Source organism: Apodemus sylvaticus, chromosome 10 (assembly GCF_947179515.1).
Source record: "Apodemus sylvaticus chromosome 10, mApoSyl1.1, whole genome shotgun sequence".
In the NCBI taxonomy this organism is placed as follows: Eukaryota; Metazoa; Chordata; class Mammalia; order Rodentia; family Muridae; genus Apodemus; species Apodemus sylvaticus.
The window spans coordinates 98869745-98886361 of record NC_067481.1 but is presented as its reverse complement, the minus strand read 5'-3'; the positions used below and the strand labels follow the sequence as shown (position 1 = coordinate 98886361).

General features: G+C 40.8%; 1 protein-coding gene across 2 annotated transcripts in view; it reads left to right on the top strand.

Moving 5' to 3' along the window:
• Crebbp (CREB binding protein) overlaps positions 1–16617 on the top strand; it is a 128915-nt gene that overhangs the window by 99005 nt on the left and 13293 nt on the right. For both annotated transcript variants that reach the window (XM_052197509.1, XM_052197508.1), the window contains 8 exons: positions 2317–2435; positions 3246–3485; positions 4009–4097; positions 10005–10085; positions 11753–11809; positions 14909–14986; positions 15279–15346; positions 16388–16538. In XM_052197509.1, coding sequence (XP_052053469.1) covers positions 2317–2435; positions 3246–3485; positions 4009–4097; positions 10005–10085; positions 11753–11809; positions 14909–14986; positions 15279–15346; positions 16388–16538 — 883 coding nt within the window. The remainder of the gene's footprint in view (positions 1–2316; positions 2436–3245; positions 3486–4008; positions 4098–10004; positions 10086–11752; positions 11810–14908; positions 14987–15278; positions 15347–16387; positions 16539–16617) is intronic.

The following is a 16617-nucleotide window of genomic DNA, read 5'->3' as shown; positions in this document are numbered from 1 at the left end:
CCTTATCAAAAGGTAAAGACCTGGCAGGGTGGTGGTGGTGGTGGTGGTGGTGGTGGTGGTGGTATACGCCTTTAATCCCAGCAGGATTAACTCTCTGAGTTAGAGACCAGCCTAGTCTACAGAGCAAGTTGTAGGACAGCCAGAACTACATGGAGAAACCTTGTCTCCAAAAAAAAAAAAAAAAAAAAAAGTAATGGCCATTTTAGGCTATTTTGAGGTCGTGCCAAATAGTCAGCGGAGAGCTGGCTGGATTAGGGTTTTGTATAAAAATGGAAGGGGCCATGAGATTGGTTAGCAGTTAAAGCACTTGATGCGTAGGCAGCAGACATGGGGACTAGCTCTCCGAGCTCCCAGACTTCGTGACGGGGTGACGGGGAAGTGCTGGTTTGACTGTGCAAGTGTAGTGCTCTGGGGGTAGAAGGGAAGGGCCTGGGACACGCAGGCTATCAGGACGAGCATTCCTTCAAGTTCTGAGTCGGCTTAACAGAGCCTTACTCTGAATAAAATGAAGAGCAATTGAGAAGAAGACAGCGTTGCCTTTGGACCTGCATAGGAATACATGTGCGTGCACATGAGCAGTTTTCTCCAGGATACTAGATGTAGTGAGGCAGGGCAGCACATGGGAGACTGAGGCAGCAGGAAGTGAGTCCAAAGCCACCCTGGGCTATGTAGTCATATACAGCTATGTATAGTGTGTCCCTGTCTCAGAAGATACAACTACAAAAATATACCAAAAGAAGAAAAGAAAGTCAGGTGCTCCTTTGTAACTGTCTTTTATAAACAGAAGAATGAAGTTAGCAGAGAAGAAGACTGTTCATGTATTTACAAGGCTACTTGAGGTATGTCTGCATGACTGAGTAGGCCAACCAGAGTGTTGCTGAGTGCTGGGGATGTTTTCATAGGGAGCTTTCTGTGCTCATCTAGACCTTGAGCCAAGTCTATGAAGGTCAAATAGCCAGATGTCCTGCAAAAGAGGCAGTGTCTGTGACTGGGTGTTCAAGAGACCTGATGGGTCCTGGCTCTGTAGGAAATAAGTTATGGGGATTTAGTCCCGCTGTTTACATGTCTAAAGTGAGGATGTTGAAATTTACTATTAACTTCTTAACTTTTCACGTAAGAAAAACAGTGAAGTAAAATTCTAGAATTTGACACGTTAGATAGACTCCTAAGTAGAAGAGATGACAGATAAAGGCTGTGGCCCTGCTGGAACCTGTGTCTCACTTCATATACCCTCCCCCCCCCCCCCCAAGACAAACCCTGGCTATCCTGGAACTCATTCTGTAGACAAGGCTGGCCTAGAATTCAGAGATCCACCTGCCTCTGCCTCTCACTATGTATTCTTGATTGGTATAGCCTGGCCTGGGATTCATTATATACACGAACTGACCTTGAACTAACAGAGATTTGCCTCTGCCTGTTCAAATGCTAGGATTAACACTGAGTTTGCATCACTTATAACACCAAGTCATCAGAACTGCTTTGACATATGTCCTTCTGTTCAGTTTCTTTTTGGAAAAAAAGTTAAGGGTTATGACACACTAACCTGCACACTAGGACTGGAGTAGGTTATGTTCCCATGCCGTGCAGATTCAGAGTTCTTCTGACTGTGTCATCTTAAGGGTATTTGGCAGCCATCTTATTTTTAATTTTTTTATTTTAATTTTTAAAAGTTTTTGTTGGCTACCTGGCTTTTTTTGAGACAGGGTCTCACTCTGTAGCCCAAGCTAGAATTATAGGCATACTGGTAGCACCAGAGTAGGTAGGAAATCTGATGGGTAAGAGGTGAGAGCAGAAGGCACTGACAAATGTTGGAGAAACACCATCAGACTTTCAGAAACCTCCTATTTTTTTTAGCTCAGTTATTGTTTACATTTGTGTATGAGGGTGCATTAGATAAAGGTTTATCTCAGGTGAGTTGAATTCAAGTGAGCCAAGGCTAGAATAGCACCCCCAGAGGATTCACAAAGGTCCCTTCGATGTAATAGTTTTATTTATTGCCTAATTTGACCTGGGAAAGAGAGTTGGGAATTAGCTTTGTTTTCTATCCCAGCAATATTTGAAGATTGGAAATTTTTATTGAAACAAACTCCTCGGTGCTGTGTTTTGTCTCACGGACAGATTTAAAGGCCCCACTAATGTGTTTAGAAAGCAAAACATACACATCTAGTCCAAGGAATCTGATGATAATGAAGTGGCAGAGCACTTGAAAGGATTGTGGTGGGAACTAGAGGCCAGTTAGCCAACAGTTTGAACGTGGTAATAATGGCTGTGTCTGTGCACCCATTTGTGATTTCTTCTGATGTTTTCTTCCTTTAGTCTTTAAACCTGAGGAGCTACGCCAGGCACTTATGCCAACTCTAGAAGCACTCTATCGACAGGACCCAGAGTCTTTGCCTTTTCGTCAGCCTGTAGATCCTCAGCTCCTAGGAATCCCAGTAAGTTAATATGAAAACTATGTTAGAGTATTTATAGTTTTATGTCTTAAAATTGAATAAAATAAACCAGGTAGTGGTGGTGCATGCCTTTAATCCCTGCACTGGAAAGGCAGCTGGATCTCTGAATTTGAGGTTAGCCTGGTTTACAAAAAGAGGTCCAGGACAGCCAGTGCTACATAGGAAAACTCTGTCTTAGAAAACCAGGAAGAAAAAAAAGATAAAAAAGATGTAAAATAACCTTGCTCTGAAGGTGATTTTTCTAATATAAAAGTCACTGTCTGTCAGAGTTACTGATGGATCAGAAAGACTTGCTGGGCCTCCAGCCCACTTCATAGCACGGAGACATTTGAGGCTTTGTGTACAAGTTTTATCTAAAAGAATTGGCTTGAAGGATTAAAATATCAACTGTGCTGTCCATATCAATTCTCCATATCCGATAACCTTGGAGACTTGGAAAGGCATGTGCACCCACAGGCCCTGATGAGCAATAGTTTCAGTTGGTTGTATTTTGTTTATGTAGACCAAAGGGAATCTAGAGAAGTATACATTTTAACTCAGTAGTTAAAATTCTAATTTTCATTAAAAATGGGTTCTGATAATCTTTTTCCTCTTTTCTCTTTAGTTTAGCCTTTGCAGTAATTTAATTACACTTGCTCTTACCAGCTGCCATGTTAATGAATTAGTTAAATCCTGTAATATTTGGGATTATTTTTAGTTCCATCTTTTACTCTTAGGAACAAAATATCTGGTATTTTCTGTTCATTGTTAAAACTTTTTGGGATCCACTCACGGGGTTAACTTTTTTTAAAGGATTATTTTGATATTGTGAAGAATCCTATGGATCTTTCTACCATCAAACGAAAGCTGGACACAGGGCAGTATCAAGAACCCTGGCAATATGTGGATGATGTCTGGCTTATGTTCAACAATGCGTGGCTATATAATCGTAAGACATCCCGGGTATATAAATTTTGCAGTAAACTTGCAGAGGTCTTTGAACAAGAAATTGACCCTGTCATGCAGTCTCTTGGATATTGCTGTGGACGAAAGGTATAGTATTTCTGGAAATCCAACTTTTCTGTCTAATCCAGCCAAGATAGTGTTGGAAATTCTAGGGCATACTGTTATTCTTGGGTTTTTTGGGTGTTGTGGTTTGTTTTGGTGTTTTGAGACAGGCTTTCTCTGTGTTGTCTTTGGCTATTCTGGAGCTGGCTTTGAACTCAAAGAGATCTATCTGCCCTTGCCATCTAAGTGCTGGGACTAAAGGTGTGCTCCACCACTGCCTGGCTAGTGTGGTTTTTGTAACAGTTGACTTCCTGACCTGATGTCATGGTCAAAGTGAAAGGTACTCACTTGGAGGGCTGAATGCCCTGTGCCCATTGCGTCTGTCTGTAGTACCTGAAACCAGAGCTACACCAATAAGTCCGAAAATGCCCTGAAATAGTTATGAACATCATTAGAATTTTACCTTGTGTTCTAGTTAATAACAGTTGGGTCTAATGCCATAATATGCTAGAATACTTGAGGATGGTAAATTGAATATATGTTTAGTATTTTCTTCTTGTTTTTGCAGTATGAGTTCTCCCCACAGACTTTGTGCTGTTATGGAAAGCAGCTGTGTACAATTCCTCGTGATGCAGCTTACTACAGCTATCAGAATAGGTAAGCATCCTGCAGGACCCTGCATTCCAGAGCAAAGGAAGTTGTTAGGGCAAGGATTGTGCATGTGATCATAGCCTGAATGTGTTATTTATTCCCTGAAATTCCTATAAAAAGTGCTACAGTTTCTGTACCTCTTGGTCGGTCAGGTAGCCAGCCCCCTTGGTTTCCTGATTTTTAAAGCATAAATTTGCTGGGCATGGTGGTGCAGGCCTTTAATCCCAGAACTTGGGAGGCAGAGACAGGCAGAGATCTATATGAGTTTGAGGCCAGCCTGGTTTGCATAGTGAGTTCCAGGACAGTCAAGGCTATGTAGAGATACCCTGTCTGGGGGGAAAAGGCAAACATCTATAATAAAATTTGTAGTCTTACTTTAGTCTGAGGCTGTAGCTCTGTAGTAATTACCTAAAATAGAACAGTGTAACCAAGAGGCTAAAGTTGAAGCTAACCTTGGAAAAACCTGAAATGACTTTTAAGATACTTACAAAATAGAAAGTTGTGTTTTATTCTACAGCACTGCATATCTATATCACTTAGCCTTGCTAGTCTGGTAGAAAAACTTATTGGTTGAAATAGAAGAAAAGAACACAAAAATACTCTTTTCTAACACGGCATTATTAGGAAGGGCTGGTGTTGTTTATTGGGTTCAAGAATAGCTCCCCTGTTGGTCTTATTTGTAAACCTGGTACTCCAGCAGATGAACGAATGACCGAGGCAAGGAGAATTTCAAGTGTGAGGCTGGTATGAGCATGGCAAGGCCCTGATGTTGTGTTTTGTTTTGTTTGTTTGTTTTAAATAATATTTTTATTTGAGATACTACTGTCAAGGCTTTGAGAGTAGTAGGCCTGCCTGAAAACTAGTTGCCATCCTTTTGGACTGTGAAGGTGATTAGACTAGAATAGATCTCCTCCTACACAGAGGAAAGTGAATGAATAGTGATAATCCACAGGTAACTCTGAAGTTTGGATCTTATGTTGAAAATTCTAATCGCTTACCTGGCTTTTTGCTAAGATGAAGTTGAAACTAAATTCCTTTCCGTCAGTTCTCTTATGAGACCTCTTGTTACTGCGGCACACAGGCTTCATGACTGAAGCCTGAGTTAGGACTTAAACTGATGTCAGCACTATTGACTCCATTTTGTGAACCAAAAATGAGAACCTTTGTGACCAAGGAGCTTCGTACGTGTTCTCTGTCTTAGGCTTAAGCATTGCATCAGGATTACTGCTGTGGATATTTATATATATATTTATATATTTATATCCCTTTTCTTATTTGGGCCATAATAATAAAAAGCAAACTGTTAATTTGTTCAGAGATACATACATACATATGTATGTGTGTGTGTGTGTGTGTGTATATGTGTGTATGTGTGTGTGTATATATATATATATGCCTGACAAGTTTGGAATTTTGAATTTTTTTCTCAAGTGTATTTTTTGAGTTATGCTCATAATTTTTTCTTTTCCTTTCTTTTTCTTTCTTTTCTTTTTTTTTTTTTTTTTAGTGTAGAGTTTATTCAGGGCCTGGGGAGGGGAGTTGAGAGGGTAGTAGAGGAAAGCAGAGAGAGAAGTAGAGGAGACAAGGCTGGCCATGAGCACATGGAGAGGGAGGGGAATGGGGACAAGACAGAGCAAGGGCAAGAAGGAGAGAGAGTAATGCTTGTAATTTTCAAAGAAAATATAACTATCTCCATGTTGGCTCCTATGCGGTGTTTTCCCCCTAAAAACAGAGCTTGATGTTAGAGCATTTGTTGTCAAGCTTGGTGAGCAGACAGAGTTTGAACTCCACTCTTACATGGTAGAAGAGACTACTGATTCCCTTCAGCTGCCCTCTAATCTCCAATCATATATGGACACACAAATAGAAAAGTTTAAAAAAGAAGACTCTAAGCCCTGTATTACTGACTGTTCTCCCTCCTAACTTAGGGTCATTTCTATTAGAAGCGCAGTGTGAACAACCTGTGCTACTGAGTACTCAACATATAGCTGGGTTTCTATTGAAACCTTCCCCCTCTCAAATCCAATGGTTTGTTGACGGGGTGGTGTTGTGGAGATTTTGTTTTATCTTGTGGACTATGGCGGTGGTGGGTTTGGTGCTGTGAATAGAATCCGGGACATTGCTCATGCAACACCACCCTCAACCTTTCAGTAGAAACATTCTAAGACAAAATTGAAAAGGATACCATAACGCCCCATAATGGGATTCTCCCACATACAGAAGTTCTGTCCCCTTAGCACATCTCATGATGTATCAAATTTAACCTTGTCCAAGATACATGCTCAGTAGCATCTTCCCTAATAGCTCATGTCCTGTCTTCAGTGGAATAGTACATAGGGATATACTGTGAAGGCCATTGTGATCTGTGTAAAGTTGTAAGTTGTATTGTTTTGTTTTGTTGTGTAGCTGTAGATGGCCTCAGACTTGATCTTCTTGCCTCAGTCTCCTGGGTGCTAGGATTACAGGCAATGACCATAACAAGTTAGAGTTACAAGATTGTGTGGATTAGTATTATTATGCCCTGAATACTGTGCCTGATACTTTTTTAGCTAGCATATTTTTTAATCTAGAAAGAAGATAAGAAACTACCCACTTTTGTAAATGTTTGGGCTCTTGCATTGTTTGACTTACTGGATGCTTAGATACCAGTTCTGATGACTTACAAAGACCTGAGCCCAATCCACTGAGTATAATTAAAGGTAAATTGAACTCATAGCTTCAATCAGGAAAAGGAAAAGTTCAGTGGTAAAGAACAAACACCAAAATAATTCTGGAAGTCCTAGAATGCCCAATTTTATTTTTGTGTAGAGCTACACTTTTACTGAACAAAAGTGATTTATTTTTCTTGAATGAAAATATAGGAGTCATATTCTGTATCTGATACATTTCAAAAGCTTTTACCATTCCTTCTGTGTTCTTAGAATGAAGAATATAAATTAATACTCCACAATTCTAAGAAAGGAATGGCCAAGTTTTGGCCTTCTAGCTAATTGCTTTTAATTTTTTTCAGATAAACTATGAACACTGTTGTGTTCCAATAAATAATTGTTTTGTCGCTTTTGTTAAAGTTTTAGACACTTAAATCAGTAAAACATTCTACACAGCCTTTAAACAAGTGAGATTCTTAATGTTTATGCTAGTGTATGGTTACTTTTTCACTTGTTTCTACCCTTTTAAAATTTGAAAATAACTCACTTTTAGGAAACGGATACAGCTTTTCTAATAATTATCTGAAGATAATGTGGAAATTAGCTATAGATAACTAAATACCGATAGAGTTCTTAAAACAATCTGCATTTGAAAAAAATCATACATTAAACTACCCTCACAGCTAAACCATGTAGTTACATGTGCCAGCTTAGCAGCCCAGATTTTGCATTGGGCTTATATTGGATTATATGTAATATTTCTCCTTGGTGGTTCCATATTCATCACACTACTTCTTGCACACCAGACAAAATGTTACCAAGCCTATTAGTGGTTAAAAGTGAACCTCTGAACCTTTATTTTTAGGGAGAATAAAGTGTAAACTGTCAAAATAAGACAGTCTGCATTGGCATCTGTTATCCAAGACCAGACTGTTTCCTTGTCTTTAGAAAGATGCCTGTCCTCCTCTCAGTGAAGCTTGACGTGGTCAGGTCATGGACCTGCCCTCTCACCTTAGTGAGCAGACTTGATTATCTACAATTTCATTGCTAGTGCTTTGGGACAGATCCAAGAGTCTTAACACCATCCCTTACATTTTGTGACCTTGAGATTCTCAGTAGTGGGACTTGGTCACATACCTTAGAGAGCTTAGGTTTCCTTAGCCACTCTTGGGACTATCTCTCAATCATCCGTGCCTCTTTCTTCATTAATTTCCACCACTAGAAAATGATGGGTTCTTATTTTTGTGTCCTGGATGTTGCTAGGCTTTAATGACTGAATAAAATAGCTGAGTTTTTCCAAGTTTTTAAACTCAAGACTCAGTTGTGACAGTGGTGGTTTCATTCCACACTGCCAGCGGTCCTCCCTCGCTGGACCCCAATAGGACATTTGCTTATAGAATGAATGGATTGCCTTGTTTCTAACTCTTCTAACAGTGAGATTCTTGGCTTGAAGGAATGTCTGCTCTGTACCATGTCCTGCTGTATATGGAGGGTTTTCTTAAGGATCTGTACGAATATTTACAAAGTAGTAAATGACACAGACAATACTATGGTTCATTTAAAAATATACAAAACTGCTGCCTTCCTACTCAATTTTTAATCTTGTCCTGGCAAAAAATTATAATTAGCCCAGTTATCTGCAGTGAATCTGCCCTGTTCATCAACAGAGTGTGAAAAATTAGATAACCTTGAGATGAATGCTCTGAATGAAGGTTTCTGTTTTAAATTGGCTGCATGTGTCCGTTAGTAAAGTTTGTGGACAAAATGCTCAATGTTTTAATGACAATGAAAACTGGGACTTGTGGGGGCCTCTCCTCATGGCTCATGGTTCATTCTGTAGCTGAGTGAGTGATTAAAGGAGTGAATGAGCGAGCATGCCGGTGAGTGGGGAATGAGTCACTGAGTGAGCGGTTGCTGCAACTCAGTCTGCACTGGGCCTGGCTCAGCGCTCTTAAGTCTCACCAGCGTCCCTAATACTAATCCCTCTTGGCATCTTGTAGATGTAGTTCTGAGCTAAACCTGCATTGATTGCACTGCTGCTGCTGGCTTATGCTCATCTTTTTGCCTGTGTAATTTACCTCCATTCAGCTTGTTTAATTTTTAGTATTTTTGTGTGCTCATCTTGTTTTATGCAGAATCCACCTGCTTTTTGTTAACTTCTCATTCATGTCCTTTCCAAACATTTACTAGTCTTTATTTTTAATTGTGTTCACTTACCAGCATGAGCCCAGGCTCTGTATTATTATCACACGAGAAATTGGGATGATGGGGAATTTTTCAAATGCAGATTGTGCTATTTAAAGATTAACTCTCTAAATTTGCTTAACTTGGGTTGTTACCAAGTCAGAACAGTCATTCGCCATGTATCTCAAGATGAATGATTGGTCCCGGTACCAAAATTCATATCAAAGCTTAGAAATGAATCACAACTTTTCAAAATTGTTTGTGGGTTTGTATATATTGTATTGTTTATACAATATATCACAGTTTTTCTCTGTATATCTTTATTAATAAATGGCTGGAAAGTCTTTGACCCTGATTGCATTTCTGTTAAGTGTTTGTCTAGAATATGGATTTGGTTTCATTTGTATTGGAACGTAATTATTAACTCAGTGATTAATATGAGAAAAATAACAACTACAAAAAAATGGTTCTGGGTGCTCAACATTGTCACACATTGAAAGATCTGGCTTAATACTGGAAATAAAACTTCTGATGCTGTCAAGCATAAAATTTCCATTTTGAAAACTAAGTTATTCCAGTTGAACTTGCTTTTTAAAGGCTTTTTTTCTCATCCTGTTGTTGAAAGAAAAAAATTCTATTTTAAACCATGGCTCAATATTTGATTTTTATAACAAAATTCAGATTTCTAAATTTAGGCTCCATGCAATCCTAGTACTCACTCCTTGAAAGCATTTGCATCTTGGAGCCGGATCAAACCTGTCGTTGTTAGTGATGATGGCCTATGATGCGTGCAATGAGACCGAATGCTAATCAATGCTTTGCCTTGGCTTTCTGCTCTGTGTTGTCTGGTGTTTGCGTCTTACCTCTGTGTCTGTGCTATTTGTCCCCTTCCCTGTTCTCTAATTCTGCCCTTCCCCACCTGCCCCTGTTCCTTTCATTGTCCTCACTGACCCATCAATCAACCAACAACGCCCCCCCTTCGTCGTGGTGCTCTGCCCTGCTCTGATTGGTGGCTTCGTTGCTTGGGTGGCTGTATGTTGTGATGGACCAGTTCACCCAAGTATGGCCTTCTTGCTGACAGGTATCATTTCTGTGAGAAGTGTTTCACAGAGATCCAGGGCGAGAATGTGACCCTGGGTGACGACCCTTCCCAACCTCAGACGTAAGTATGATCTTGTCATCCTTCCTTATGTTCATGACTGAAGAAGAAGGCAGAATGTACAATTTTGAGTTTTGTACAATTTGTATTTTCTTTTTCTTCGCATTGACTATACCCACATCTAATGTATACTTGTACTTAAAGATGTAGGTGTCAGCTACACAGCAACACTGATTCTCCATCTTGCTCCATTCTAGGCAGGATTAATTCAGTTAGTCCTTGACCTTCATATATCTCACTGACGAAGAGTTTTCAGGATGATGGGTAACCATTGCTTGAAAAGTGTTAACTTTAGTTATATCTAAGAAGCCAGACAGCCTTATCCACAGAAAATAAGTTTTATATGCATATCACCAACACCACCTTAAAAAAAAAACAAAAAACAAAACCTTTGGAGTTAAACTTTACCTTTTAAACCTGTGGTCTTTTTAAGCAGCCCAGCTAATACAGGTTAGAATTCTCCATCCACATTTTCTAGAATAATGTAAACTATATTTATCATTCCTTGCTGGTGGTCTGACTCTTGCTTCCTAGCTGCATACAACATGTATGTTAACTCATTCCTACATATGTCTGCTTACCTTATGATAATGTTCCTTTTGAGTGTCCTCATAAACAAACCTTAACAAGAGAAATGAAAAGCGCAGGGTATACTCGGCTTTTGTAACATACCCAAGGCCTGCTGGCCTGTCCATCTACCTTTAGCCTGCTGGGCAGTTTATGGTTCTTCTTTCCTACGTACTAAGTTCCCTAGTCTTCCATGTTTCTGCTCATGGTGGAAATCTGGCTTCAGAGTTACTAGGTCTCAAAAAGCAGGAGACCTATGCTTCAGAAATAATTCATTACCCTTGTCATCTTAATTCTTTGGTCTGATTGAAGTTAATCATTGAATTGTTGGAGGTAGGAATGGGAGAAGGCTAATCAATAAGTGCTAAGGTTCATTTAGATACCAGCAAAAGCTACGGAGTATTCTTGCACAGTATGGTGACTGTAGATAGCAGTTATGTGTTGTACTTTTTAAAAAGCTTACAAGGAAGGATGCACAGGTATCACATTCCATGTACTATATTATATCATTGATGTGTCCAACTTAGGAAGTTTTTGTATGTCACTTAAAATAAAAACTAAAGCTGCAGAAAAGGGGTACTGCAATGAATTGATAGGTACAGGCACTTTGCTTGCAAGCCTGGAAACCTGAAAGTTATCCCTGAACCTACATGAAGGTAGAAGAAGAGAGCCAACAACCTGACAAAGTTGTCCCCTGAGGTTCACACAAGCACTGTGACATACATGTCCACACATACATACACATACAAGTGAGTACTCCTTTTCTTAAGAAACAACCACCAAAAAAAGTTATATAATTGCATATGTCAGAAGTAACTCACACTCAGTTGAAACCCAAATAATCCACCCTTCCACAGTGGGCAGTCCTCAGTGGATGCTCACCTTGTATTGAGGGTGTGTTGCCATTCCGCTGTAGTCCATAGGAACTTGATGAAAATAAACATGTTTAAATCTCAACACAATTTTGCCATCATATACTAATGAGTCTTAATTAAATCTTAGAGTAAAGCTAATCGTTGTTAGAAACAGATATTTTTAGAAAAAAAAGTTGGTAGAGGAATATATGCCAGTCAATTAAGATTTTTCTTTTTCTTTTAAACAAGGACAATTTCCAAGGATCAATTTGAAAAGAAGAAAAACGATACCTTAGATCCTGAACCGTGAGTATACACACACACACACACACACACACCTCTTTTGTTTCTCCTCCTCCTCCTACTCCTTCTTCTTTTCTTCTTTCTTTCCTTTGTTTTTGAGACAGGTTCTCTCTTTGTGTCTCTGATTATCCTAAATTCACAGATCCTAAATCACCTTTGCCTTGAAGAGTGCTGGGATTAAAAGTATGCATTACTATACCTGGCTCTTTTTTACCTTGAGTCTTAGATGAGGAAAGTTATTACCTGTGATTAGGTTATGGGATAATAAAAGTGGAGTTTGAGATGTTATCTAAAACTCAAAGTAGATTTCTCTAACATTCTTCTATTGCTGGATTTTAATAGTGATAAGATTATGCGGATTGGTCATAGGCATGTTTAAGGACTGCTCAGTATTAATAATTCTATAACAGACAGAGGCAGTAACTTGAAGTGCTAATGTCCCAGAGAAATTCCAAAATGAAAACATCTTGGGACCACCATCTAAAAATCTGTCTTGTGCCACTCCCTTCACTCATGAAAATGCTTCATTTGCAAATGTTGATGTCTAATGGCTTTTAAAGCTCAGGGCAGGTATGAAATCAGTAATTCCTTTGTTCTCCTGGCCCCAAATCTCCCAGATCCAGAGAGGTCAACTGCTATAATGGAATAAGCCGACTCTCCACCCATGCATGCTACATTTCCTTCGGGAAGGTTGCTTCCTCTGTCCTCTCTGATACCTCGGGACAGGATTGTATGGTTCCCACGACACACACTTGTACCTTTAGTGGCAATTCAGTTTTGTTTCTGATTCTCCATGTTATGTTGTCGTGGCATTTGTCATCCTCCAACCCTACCTACCACCCCATGTTAATGATGAATTTATATGTTTGCCTAAATGTATCTATATGTAGGGCATGTGTGCCTGGTGCCCTTGGAAGCTAAAATGGGGTGTCAGAGTTAGAGCTGGCTATGAACCACCATGTTTGTTGGAAGGAGCTGAACTTGGCTCCAGTGTTGTTCACCCCTGAGCCATCTCTCCAGTCTTTTTGTGTAGGATTTAAGTTTTTTGTTTTTTGTAGCAACAGATGAATGCAGGTAGCAAGAGGCAGTGTCCTTTTTTCCAAAGGCTTTAGGTCAGCTCAGCAGCATCACCGTTGGGGTTGGCTTCCTGGAGTTGGTGGTTCTTACCTAAGAGCAGGTGCTAGAGAGGGGGACAGAACAAACATTGTTAACATAAAGGAAGGAAAAAACACGAGATCCTCAAAACATACATGCCACAGGAGTGAGTGGCTAGTCAAGCCTGAGGGGAAAGATCTACTCCCATGGGATGTGGTGATAGGGGCACTTAATGAATTTAACCACATGTTCTGAGAAACAGTTTTGATTCCAGTGTAGAAAAACCACCTCTACAGCAGGGTATGGTGGCACTCCCCTCTACTCCCAGCAGTTGAGAAGCTGGGGCAGGATGGCTAACGAATATCCTGTTTCTACAGAAAAACAGAGAAAGAAAGAGACAAAGACAGATAGATACACACACAGACACACAGATGCACACACACTAACTGACTGATCCCTAGACCATTTGAATGGGCTTGTGTAGGGAACATGAAGCATAAGATTTCAGCTTCCGGGCTCTAGGAACTCCTGGGGAGATTTAGGAGATTTGGGGAGAACCTAGGCCAGAAGTCAGAGCTCAACTAAAGCTGGACCTGTGAGGTAGAAGGCTCCATAGAATTGAATGGGCTACCTATAGACATAGGATGAATCAAGAGAGTTGCTTCACCTTAGCACGGAAGCCAACCAGGTTCACTTCAGAGATTGGTGTTGCACATGGTTGGTAGGATAATGGAGTGAAGGCCATAAATGACCAAGTAGTGTATGGGGAGGGGACCTCCACCATCATTTTAGCTGGCTGTCACAACCAAATCATGCTGCCACTGTCCACAGTGTTCCTTCCACATGGGTCTTCTTTCTAAAGAGAACAGCAGCATTATTAGGACAGACCTCAGCTGGATGGTTGTGTAGCAGGTGCACGTCGGGATGAAGGGACAAGAAGAAACTAGGCATTATCAAGAGCTTGGCTTCTCTCAAGGAAACTGGGATACTTTCTGGTGCCCTAAATTTTCCTGCCATGTAGATTTCAATAGCAGTGAGACAGTAAACTAGCAAGCAAAAGGTTTGATCACTGGATGGCTTGGTGTTGAGAGTTCTATTGGAGTCTGCTCTTGAGAGTGAGAAGAATGCTCTTGGAAGTGATTGTAGCTAAATGGTGTAAGTGGTACCAGGAAACTGAGTGTACTCAGAGAAGCATTGATGCCTTCTGTCACCAAGTCAGAGCAGATATTTCCTATGCTTCAGGCCGACAAGAGCTGCTATCATCTAGCTACTTTTCTTTTTGTAGTTTGGGGGGAGGGGTTCTGAAAATTAGGAGCAAATATTTATAACACTGAAAATACTTTTCTGGCTATTAAGCCCATTTAGGTACTTAAAATTTACATAGAGAAAGAATTGGTCTTAAAAGGGCATAGTAACGTTAGAATCACTGAACTGTGAAATATACTTTTATCACAGTAATTTTTAAAAATAAGGTTTCAGGGTTTGGGTATGGTAGCACACAACTTTAATCTCAGCAGAGGCAGGCAGAGATCACTGTGAGTTTGAGACCAGCCTGATCTACAAAGTGAGTTCAGGACAGCCAAGGTTCAGTTACACAGAGAACCTCTGTCTGAAAAACAAACAAACAAAAGTTTTGGGAGCCAACAAGATTGCTTAATGGATAAAGACACTTGCTATGGAAATGGGGCAACCTGATTTCAATCCCAAGAATCCAAATAAAGAATCATGGAGCACATGTTAAAGGCCAGGCTGAACTACATGGCCAGACTTCTTTTTCTCAAGAAAAAAAGGGGGGGGGGACAGTTTCTTTCCTAATAAAACTAACTAATGTAGGTGACTTTATAAAGCACATCTGGGAAACTCAGCACATCTGGGAAACTTCAGCACATGCATGATGTCAGAGCTCAGACAGCAGCTCAGACAGCAGTGTGTGCCTTACATTCAAGCTCCTGTTGGAGACTGCGGTGGTGTGTCTCCTGGTGTATAACTTGGTTTTCTTGTCTCTAGTTTTGTTGACTGCAAAGAGTGTGGCCGGAAGATGCATCAGATTTGCGTTCTACACTATGACATCATTTGGCCTTCAGGGTGCGTCATTTGTTGTGATCTCTGGGCAGGGGGAGCAGCTCTGTATAAGTCATGGGGGAGGTGGCTGTGCTCCCAAGTCTTGTTTGTTGTCAGCAAGAATTCAGCAATTAAGGGCGGTGGCAGTTGGTTCTAAAGTGAATTCTTGTGTTTGCCTACTTTACACATTGTAGACTCCAGCTAGTCTGTCTGCTCACTCTGTTCACACAATGTGGTCTCAGCTGCCAGCCAAGTAGTTCAGCGCTGCATTTCACTGTTGAGTATAATCTGATCACACTCATTATTTGTTGTGCAGTTTTGTGTGTGACAACTGCTTGAAGAAAACTGGCAGACCTCGGAAAGAAAACAAATTCAGTGCTAAGAGTAAGTTTACCAAAGATTTCTATTTCCTGGATTGTGTGCTTTGAACTTCTCTAGATTCTCTTCTTCTTTTGTAACCTCTCAGTGCGAGGGAGGGTTCCAAGCTCAGTGGTCAACAGTTGTCATGTTTGAGGTTTTTTTAGTGCTGTGTCCATTTCTCGTTGAGTCACTCAGCGTGATCCATTTATGATCAGCTCATGTTTTCAGTAACAGTGAAGACAGCTTAGAAAGTAGGTTTCAAAAATACTAAGAGGACATTGGCTGCCAGATCCTTCTCAAGGAGCTCAGAACTAAGAGCCCTATCCAGAAAGGATGCTGTCACTGGCTTGTGGGAGCTGTTTTTGGTTTTGAGCTGCAGGCTGTCTCCTATGAGAACAAGGCTTGCTGCCTTATAGTGTATGGGTGAGAATGAAAAGAATTTCCTTCAAGGATTTCAACAAGAATGGTGGTCTTGTGAGGCCTTTTGGGCCTACACCTGTGTTTATCAGACTAGTCACTCAGCCCTGATGCAGTAAGCAGTCCTTGGCTGATGCTGGATTAGTGCCCTGGAGTTTTCAACTCCATCTTCGACTACAAGTGAGCTAGGTAGAAGGGAACTCAGCCATTGCCTGGGCCAAGTTCCTTGTCATGTTCCTGTTAGAGTTCAAGTTAGTTCTGGAGTCATAGGTAGTCTGCCTGTTGGCATCTGTGAGGTAGTTCACCCTCCACACAGAAGACTTCTGCTCGGCATAGGTCCAGGCCAGGGCCTGTCCCACAGCTTCTGCTGAGGTACCCAGGACTTGAAGCAAAGGGCATGAATCCAATGTCCTCAGTTCTGTCTTATTCTAGCCATCTTTGTGGTTCTCCTGTCCCTTACTGTTAGAAATGGACAGATAAGTAGCTGGCAAGAAGCACAGTACCTAAGTTGTACATGTACTTTCCTTCCTAAGACACTGAAGCCACAGGATGGTGCTCTTCTGCTCTTAGAAAACAGCTGTGAGTCCTTGAAAGAGGTGAAATAGCCCCAACAGCTCCGCCTAATTTTGTCATTCGAAACTGTTTTAGGGCTGCAGACCACACGATTGGGAAACCACTTGGAAGACCGAGTGAACAAGTTTTTGCGGCGCCAGAATCACCCTGAAGCTGGGGAGGTTTTTGTCAGAGTGGTGGCCAGCTCAGACAAGACTGTGGAGGTCAAGCCAGGAATGAAGTCAAGGTGTGTGTTCTTTCTTCCTGTCCTAACTGTGAGGAGACCCTACCTTGAAGGACTGCAAGTGTGACGTCCTTATACAGAA